Genomic DNA, 10000 nt, shown 5'->3' with positions numbered 1-10000 from the left:
GTAGATATGGACTAGCTTAAAAGTTACCATGTTCCCATTATATGATCAGACATTAAGGAAACATGCTATGTTGAAGTGCTGGCTTCTCTTACAGAGTATGTCCTCCTTCTAACTTTAGATTCTGGTCCTGAATGCTCTGGATTTGTTTGCACCAGAGAAGGTAGGCGGTTTTAAGGCACCCCCCCCCACACGGCCGTTTTAGACGCCCCCTCGGTTTGCCAGATATGAGAGCAGTTATCAGGTCAACAGGTGTTGCAGCGATGGAAGTGGGCAAGAGAACTGGTTCAGATAGAAGTGATTGTACCCGACCTAAAAAGCCTCTGCATGTTTCTAATAAGCTCCACGAGCAGAAACGTGCTCAAACTAGGATCAATATTGGAGATGCTTTTGAAAAATGGAGAGAGGTTAGAACGCAGAAAGGTTTACAGACCGATGTAGAGCTGGATAAACACTGAAGCTTCAGTGTCCACCACATGGCAACCTGCGTGAGCATTGACTCTAGAGAGGAGGGGGCGGGGGGAGACAGCTCTCTACAATGTTTAAAATTTGGACTGTGCGTGTGTGTGTGCGTGTGTGTGTGTGTGTGTGTGTGTGTGTGTGTGTGTGCGCGTAGACACTCACGTCGATGTAGTTGGCGTTGATGTAGTCAGAGTGGGGGTCTCCGTCCAGCAGCTGCAGGCGGACTCTGGTGTGATCGTCTGTGGGGTCAAATAGCAGAAAAATACAACAGGCCTAAAGTTACACTTACCCACAGATCTGAGCAGCTAACTGACGGGAGGGGAACACGCCATGGGGCCACGGTTCGGAGACTGTCCGAATCCAGAAATATGACACAACTCGACATTTGTTGGAGTTGTTTTAAATGATCCATATTTACATTTACCTGCAGAGTTATCTCGTGTTTATTACGACTGTCTGTTTCAGTAGCATATAGGGATTATCTGAGCAAACAGAGAAACTGTTTTAAAAACAAAAGAGACCAAGATTCAATCACGGCTGCTGGTTTCTTCGACCAATCAGAGCCTTCGCTTCCAGACCCTAACCAAGAAGATTTATCCTAACCTAAACCAAAGCATAACATGCAATATCACATATACAATCACAACTTCTGAGTAACCGTCTGCACAAAAACATAATTAAACAACACACATATCAAGGGGTTGGTTCTGCATGGTTCAGTTCAGAAACTCAATTTTGAGTATTGTTTTCATGGTGGTTAATTTGCTTACAGATAATCTTAAATCTTCATGTCCCAATTTATTAGTAAAGACGAGAGACTAACCAAGTGGTAATCTCCGGTGTTGAAAAATGAAGTGAAAAAATCCTGCAGTTTCTCGAGTGTCCACTAGAGGCTGGCTGCAGAAGCACAGGAAGTCACATACACACCCATTCTAAAAAGTCTGTTTTTACAGCAGAGATGAACGTGTTTACAACCTGGTTGAAAAAAACAAATAGGTCTGATCAGCTCATGTCTCGATCGACACACAATGTACGGGGGGGGTGAATGTTTTGATGACTCATCAGTTTTGATTTGATGAAGGATAAGAGATATTCACAATAAGGAGTGTATCTGACATGATTGACCGGTGGGCGCGGTGTAACGGTTTGTCAGGAGGCTTAAAACCCGCCTCAGCTCCAGCTCTCAGCCTGTCGCTAGGTTGACTGAAAGTTAGACTGAGACAGCATTTCCAACATGGAGACCGCCATCGATGAGACTCCAGCGCCCCCTGCAGGAACAGACGGGTGACGTCACTCAGGCTTCAAACATTCATATTTAAAGACTATTATTCAAACCTATGACCACCTCTAGCCTCCGTGCTACTTTGGGGCGCTTTTGCTCCAACCACAGAGCCAAACTGGCCCCCCTGCAGATACTTTTATTTCTTTTCAGACAGAACTCGGTGTATTTCATGGTAAAACCCAAAATGGTGGACATATACACAAAACAAAGGCGACTACAAAAACGTTCCTGCAGATTTTTAGACTCTAGTTTCAAACATGTTTAGATACATTAGGCAAGCAAACAAAATGTGACCTCCTCGGGCTTTAGAAATAGTTATTGATCACCAATTTTTGCTGGAAATGATGCACTTAACCCTCTTTACTTACATGATGGATTTTATGATAAAACGCCTTCAGTACTACTTTAGCTTCCTGCTTTCAGTCAGTACATGTCACCCCCCCGTCTTATCTGAATGTCAATTATTTTGTCCTGTGCTCTAATAACCATCCATAGCATCGGGGCTCACATTGGGCTGATTATGTCTAATGGCAGCGGTGATTTTGTTTAGTCGTAACGTGGCAACGGCAGGTAATTGCAGATGAAGCAGACGTGATTTTGTCTGATTATCTCGTATTTTTCTCACGTCTTCTCTTTCCTTCTTTTTTTTTGTGTGCCGATGTGCTCCTTCGGTTTTTTATTTTTCCGCTACATGCGAGTACATTTTAATGATGCTTCTGCTTCAATTAAGAATAATTTCTCTGTTCTTGTTGTGTTCTTGCTCCGTGTTGTGTTGTTTTTCAATCTATGAGGAGGGGATGACGTCAGTATGGGAGAGAGAGAAAACAGGAAGATGTGACAAAGAAAGATGAGAGAAAAAGTCGAGCTGGAGCAGAAATTTGGAGGTTTGAAGGATGAGGTAGAAAGATGGTAGAGGCCTGGAGATGGAAAGAAAAATCTTGCAATAGAGAGAAAAATAGGAGAAAAAGGATCACCTGTCTGTTCTGTCTGTGTTTTTGAAGCCACTGAAATGCTAATGTAGTGACTCCACTCATTGATGCAAAGCTACAGCGGGGTGCAGCGCTTACAGCAAGTGCACAGCAAGCTAGCCACGGTTAGCCTTCAAGCTAGTATGTTAGCTGCGGGGGAGATTTCAGCACTGTGTAAGAAATGAGTCATCAACTAGTTCAGCTTTCAGCTTTTGAAGAATTTTACCTCTCAGACTTCATAGGTCGGTATATTTTTTAAAAGCTAATTGTGCCCTGAAATAAAGAACTTTAATGCGACAGCTCAACCTTCAGGCCTTCAGCTCTGTGTTGCCTTTAAAGTTTTTCTGAGAGCAGATAAATCATGCGCGTGTGTGTGTTCGATGAATCATCCCTTCACTTGAAACCCATTTCCTCCTCCGGGGGAAATCATTTTGTCAAGCAGGCATTAACTTCATTTTGTTTTTGTGAATATCTTTGATTGGATGTGTGAATTTTCTAGTCGCGTCGGGCACAAACAAGAGGCTTCCCGTCGAGTCGAAATAATCAGAAGCAGAAAATTGAAAATTGCTTATTTAACGAGCAAGATCGCTCACAGCACTTTTCTTTTTTTTTTTTTATAAACTGTCGTTCTGATGAAGACAGAATGAAATCAACTGAACAATCAAAAGGTAAAAAAAAAGAGTAAAACTGAAGGTTGCAGAGTGAGCTAGTGCCATAAAGCTGTGTGCGCTTCTAGTTACATAGTGACTAAAAACAGGAGATCAGCGCGCTCTGTGGACATGAGAGCGACGCCATTCTCCCTGTTGAAAGCTGTTAGATCACCTTGAAACCACTATTGTAGGGTGGTTTTTTAAAACCAGAATCCCACTGTGACATCACAAGGAGAGCAAATTTTAAACGGAGCATTTTTCTCTGTGTTGTAAGACTTATGCAGACCACAAACAAAGGACTGGATTATTTCACATTTTGTGGGTCAGTAGACGCTCAGGTTACCCAAATATATGTTCAGAAACACTGTAGAAGTTGATTTTTCATAATATGTCAACTTAAAAAAAACAAAAAAAAACACATTGAATGCTGCAGAAGTAATGGCTGCAAAACCTCGTGCTGCACAACATCACTTCCAGGACAGAAACCCAAACCACGTTCTTCTGTTGCTCTATGTGAAGATAACTTTCTCCACTGGCACTCAATAAAAAAAACTATCACAGAGCACGTCTCATTAATACAGAACAGCTGCATGTAATACAAATCATTACGATGGATTCCGTCCTTATTATCATTTCCAAGGATCACCTTGAGGAGAATTATTTGTACAGATTGTATCAGAAATCATTTTCCAGCTCTGGCTGAGCGGCAACAATGATGGCAGCATGACTCCATTCTCACACAAGATACTGCCATCAGCTATCAGCTCTCTCTCACACACACACACACACACACACACACAGCCTGCATGTAAAAACAAACACAACAGGGGGCAGTCTGTCAGCTTTCTGCTCTCACTTTCTCTCTTACACCTTCTTCATCACCTGCTTTTTCTTTGTCTCATCTTCCTCTTCTTCCAATTTCTCCCTTTTCCTGTCTGCCTTCCCCACCTCTCCTTCACCTCACCCTCCCTTGTCCTCCTCCATTTACCTTTTTTTCTCCCTCTCCCTCTCCCCTGCCCCACACCGTCTCGCTCCCTCAGACAGCATTAATTACGCAGGGCTAGTGTCAGGCTGTCATAACACAGGAGCCACGGATTTGAGGGTGGACGGAGGGGAGGGGCCCCTCTCCTCTTCTCTCTGCCCAAGGAGGGGAGCTTCTAATTGGGCTAAGATGGCAGGAGGCACTGGCTTGCGGATGCTGTTGATCTGGACACAGGCCACAGGTTTTGAAGAGCTGACAGTGTGAGCGCAAGTGTGAGAGAGCAAGAGATACAGATTGGAATATTTCTGTTAATTAGTGCAGGTGTGCGTAACCAAAGAGCAGAGGAAGTTTAAAAAGAGGAGAACACATATTTGTAACACTAAAGAGGATCTAAACTCATTACATACTGTACGTTTGCACACTAAAACAATTAGCATGGCTAGCTTTAGTAGCACTGGACTCAGAGGGCCCTCGTCTTTGCAAAAGAAGCAACATGTGTTACTGCACATGTATGTTGCACAAGAGTAGTCCAAAACACACACTGTAAGTTTTTTTTTTTTTTTTTTTGCAGCAACAAGACTTTACTCGTCTATGTTAGCATCTAAATGCTAAGCTTTACTAAACCCTGTTCTGTTCCCTTCATGTAGGATAAGAGCGTCACAGCTTTCTCTCTTCATGTGCACTCATATGTTGTTGATGCTTTACAGTTTGTTTGTATCCATACAGACTATCATGTTGACTCTTGCCATCTTTACATTGACTTTGTATGGAATAGTGCTGCAGAGGAATGGCTTGACTTTGGTCTGAACACATCTTTAGATCTGTGTCTTGATATAGAAATAACCTTTCTTTCTGCACTCTGGCTCATGTTGGAATCTGCAGCACTGGAGCATCAACAAAGTCATCAGAAGAAGCTGTGATGTCCAAGGGCAAAGGGTCACAGTCCCATTACTCATTAATGAGCTCCCCTCCTCTGCTGAGTCTCCCTCTCCTCATAACCCTGCACCTCTCTCATCTCCTCTCCTCTCCTCTCTCCTCTCCTCTCCTCTCCTCTCCTCTCCTCTCTCTTCTCCTCTCCTCTCCGCTCCTCTCTTTTCCTCTCCCCTCCAGTGTCTCATCTTTCCTCTCCTCTCCCAAAAGTCATGTCATTATCCCGCCATCCACTGTAAAAGTTTAGCTGGGGAGAACTTGTTAACTCGAGGGGTCAAATATAATGTTAGATAAAATAGACTTGTGTGTGTTTTTATCTCGGAGAGATTCACAGGAGCAGCTGAATGCAGCAGAGAGCTGTAATTTAAAGACATCAGATCGGATAATTTGTGCTCGCAGCCGCTGCACTCAGACGTCCCAGAACTGCAGCAAACATGAGCAGCTCCTGAAAATCAAAGGTCATGAAGAGGTTTTATGTTTCAAACTGGAGTCCTGAAAGATCTCAATCAGAGCAGGAGCTCATCCTGAGCATCATCTCGCTCCAGTTCTGTGAATAAACGGCTTTTTTATCGCTTCACGAGGAGAGTGTCGTCCTCAAATTGTTCTTGTTAGATGAGGCATAAAGACATTTAGGAGTTACTTAATGATGGTGATATAATGTAGAAACCCTCTGCATTGGAACTGATGATATTCTTCAACTCTGATTGGCCAGGACGGGATCATATTTAAACATTTAAATGATCTCTGATCTTAACTCAGCTACATATTAATATGCGAGGGACTAGCAAACACAAACTCGAGTTGTCTGACTGAACGATATCAAGGCTAAGAGTTTTGCATAATTAGGGGCGTGGTTAGTCGACTGACAGGCGGGCATGTTTGTCAGAAGGCTTAAGACACACCTCAGCTTTTTACCTGTTGACCCAAAGTTAGTCTGAGTCAGCATTTACAATATGGCGACCGCCATCAATCGATGGGCTTCAAAAGGCAGATTCAGAAACTAATGTGTGACGTCACTCACACTACGTCCATGTTTTATACAGTCTAATTACAAATGGTCAAAAAAGTTTTAGGGAGGTTTCACAAAAAGGACCGGGTCCAGGATCCGACTACGCTTGACCCCAAAGTCCAGTTCATTTGATGAGTGTGAACACTAACATATCGTACTCAGGTGCTGTGCCAGAGTCCGCTTGAAGAGGTGGTCTCAGGCAGGATTCATGTGTACTCGAGTACGGACCGCAGGAGACGTGAATGCAACCGTGCTCAAACAAGGAAGTGGACCGCTATATGACGTCATTCTAAACGCCTCCTGTAGCTTCACAAGCCGTCGTATCCTCACAGCACGGGCCACTATCGTCCTCTGAGCTGCACGGTAGATGTGGATGTAGGAAGGAGGGTTGTCGTTGGCGTCTCAGAAATAACAAAAAACATCCACAGTTAGCAGGATGGACTCAGCCTGGTTGCCATGGTTACTTCTTCTTTGTATTTCTGCTTTTTAGCTGATTTGCAAAACCAACTATGTGCATACTGCCCCCTGCTGTATCGGACTGTTACTAATGTGAACGCAGACCAATAGGAGAGGGGGGGAGGGGCCTGATGTGTAAACCGCCCTTGTTTGTCTTTTTTTTTTTACATACAGAAACATTACAAACTTTTCAGTTGAACACTTTTAAACTGGTAGTCCCTCGTCTGACTGAAGTAAACAGGCATGAATCCGGTTAAAGCCAACAACAGATGGGAAGAAAAAAAAAATGCTCACAGTAGCAAGTTGAAACTGCTGAACAAGATGTTTTTCCTCTTCTATCCTCTCCTTCCCTCTCATCTCTCCTCTCCTCCTCTCCTCTCCTCTCCTCTCGTCCTCTTTCAGCAGCCGCTAAGCAGGGATTGTGTCTGTCACAGATATACTTAATCAGTTAACTCCCCACAGAGCTCAACTCACTCACGGCGCACACTCCGCTGTCAGCCCGGCTCAAGGCATTAGGGAGTTTAATAGCATGTGTGATTGAGCGTAAGTGTGCGTGTGTGTGTGTGTGTGTGTGTGTGTGTGTGTGTGTGTGTGTGTGTGAGAGGCTGAGGGGTGTAAATGTGTTAAAATTTCTTCACTTCCACGTCTGCTCGTATGTTCTGGAGCATATTTAGGATGTGTGTTTAAAAGGTTTGTGCATTTTTCTAAGTACTTCTGTAGCGTCTGAATGTTCCCGTGATGTGTGTGTGTCTGTGTGTGTGTGCGTGTGTGTGTTGGAGGGTATTATAGTGTGTAATAGCCTATTAAGACCAGAGCTCCCTGCAGCTGATGTGTCAAACAACTCAGAATGTTGTCGAGCTTCACACACACACACACACTTGTACACACACACACACACGCACACACACACGCTAAAAGATGCTGTTTCCAGCTGTTTGAAGGCTGAGAGCAGAGAAAGCAGAACTAAACCAGTGAATCACAACACTGAACTGGAGTGAGGGCTTTACAAATGTGAAGCGGAGCAAAGACTTTAATGTGTCTGCCGTTTATTTTTTGTCCGAGGAAAAAGAGAGCACAATACAGCGTCTTGAATTTCAACTCAGCCGTGTCTCCAAAAAGTCATTTTTTTTACTCATGTCTGAATATTTACCAACATTTCTTTACCCCTCACAATGGACTCAGAGTACCTCACAGTGCTTCGTTTAAAGGAGCGAGAAACGGACGTGTTATTAACCAAGAAACTAGCAAATCAGCTGGGGAGGAGGGAGCACAGAGAGGGGCGGGAAGAGACTTTAATCCCTGTTTCCACCAAGCGGTCCGCTTCAGTTCTGTTCGGTACAGTACCCATTTATTGGCGTTTCCACCATCAAATGTTGGGAATGGTACCAATATAAGTGGGGCTGCTATGATGTCACTCTATTACATAGCTCCATCTGGCTTACACTCCGCTTACCAAATAAGGGAAACGGTTGGATTTGGAAATGCAAGCAAGACCAGGGTTTACCAAACTGTACTGATCCAAACCAGACCGCTTGGTGGAAACGGGGCTCAATGAACAAACTGGTCAGGAGGGATGGTTCTGTCTCGGACTGTCCTCTAGAATCAGTAAAGGATTTGGGTGAGAGGAGTTGTCACATATTACTGACAGAGGTTTTTGAAACTTTCATAGTCGGCTGAAAACAAAATGGTGGAAAATCCATCTCCAGTGGGATTCTAAGACAGCAGTATCTCTCATTTATTCTCATTAATTCATCAACTATCAATTATCTCACGCTGTTCATGATCTTGCAGCTCTTCACTTTCAAACAATATCCAATCGTCAACCCCCTGACGTGTCACACAGAAGAGGTATAATCCCTTCTTCTTCCTTCTAATTAAAAACACAATCACAGTAAAAAAATAAAAATAACACAAATAAATTACTTCTGATGCTTTTTTTTTTTTAAGCTTTGAACAATTGTTGAAAATCAGCATTCGAATTTTGCATCTTTGTCACCCCCCCCCCCCCCCCCCCCCCACAGCTTCCAACCAGGAACAATGATTAACAGTAATCAAAGTCATCAGAATCAATAACGCAAAATCAGCCTTTTTATCGTCATTATCTGTGTGCACCGCCGCCGCCTCCGTTAGCTGTAAACCAAACGCTTCCTCTTCTGATGGAGGGTGACATCATCAGTCTTTACTGGAGTGTTTTTGTCTTCCTTGTTGCCTCCATGTTTCTTTAATTTACACCATAACAACAACAACCATAACATTACAACATATCAAATTAGGGAAGGTAGGAAGTACCAACACTTCAAACCTTCGATCAGAATGCAAAGCTTTTTAAACCTCGGAACGCATACAATGGTATCTAAGACAACTTAACATTCCTATTTTTGATGAATTTTTAGAAGCTAATCTATGTCAAAGAATTGCAAAAACAGCCAGTTTAAATTAGTCTCCCCAAAACATGTGTGTGAAGTTTCTTGTTCTAAATCCACTCTGATCCTGTATTTGATCATGTCTATAAACCCCTCTATTTCAGCCCTGCTCAGAACAGGCTGTTTCTGTGTCTGTACCTTTAAATATGTAAATGAGCTGTGTCTGACCACGCCCCCTCTCTGGAAGGGCTTGGGTGTACTCAGGCTTTCTCGCTCCATGTCCTATTGTTTACGGTGAGAAGGCAGACTCAGAGGGCAGAACAAACACCTAGCTGTGGGAGTGTCACCCACCTGGGGGAGGGGCTACTGCCCTTTGTGATGTCATGAAGGGAAAATCTCCAAACGGCCTGTTTGAGCACACATTTTCTGAAAAGTGGAGCAGGCAAAAGACGGAGAGGATGGACTTTTCTCATCATTGGGGGGTTTGTAGACAGAATAGAGACACATATTAGAGTTAGAGAAACATGTTTTTGCATAATATTTGACCTTTTAACAAATAAACATTACTGTTGCATCTTAATGAGATGGAAAAAGGACGAGAAAAGCACAAAATGAGAATTCTGCATTTTTTAAATTCTTGCTGAGATTGAAGTGAAACACATTACGAGTTCTTCTTACTGTAAGTCTGCAGGTGGTTTAATGATGCAGCAGAGCTCAACTGCCTCAAGCAATCAAGCTCAAACTAGAGCACTGTGATCTCTGCAGGCCTTGGTGTACAGTGTGTGTTTGTGTGTGTGTGTGTGTGTGTTTGTGTGTGTGTGTGTGTGTGTGTGTGCTGAATGAAGGTGTAGGTCTTCTTACTCTCTGAATTTGTATGTGCCTCCATGTGATTTTATTTGTA

The 10000-nt window shown here is 43.3% G+C and overlaps 1 protein-coding gene across 7 annotated transcripts in view; it reads right to left on the bottom strand.

Moving 5' to 3' along the window:
- The window catches only part of ptprt (protein tyrosine phosphatase receptor type T), a 292314-nt gene that overhangs the window by 29171 nt on the left and 253143 nt on the right, over positions 1 to 10000 (bottom strand). For all 7 annotated transcript variants that reach the window (XM_061041736.1, XM_061041737.1, XM_061041738.1 and 4 more), the window contains one exon: positions 622 to 698. In XM_061041736.1, the coding sequence (XP_060897719.1) occupies positions 622 to 698 (77 nt within the window). The remainder of the gene's footprint in view (positions 1 to 621; positions 699 to 10000) is intronic.

This window comes from Labrus mixtus, chromosome 7 (genome assembly GCF_963584025.1).
Source record: "Labrus mixtus chromosome 7, fLabMix1.1, whole genome shotgun sequence".
Taxonomy (NCBI): domain Eukaryota; kingdom Metazoa; phylum Chordata; class Actinopteri; order Labriformes; family Labridae; genus Labrus; species Labrus mixtus.
This window is presented reverse-complemented; position numbering and strand designations above follow the sequence as displayed.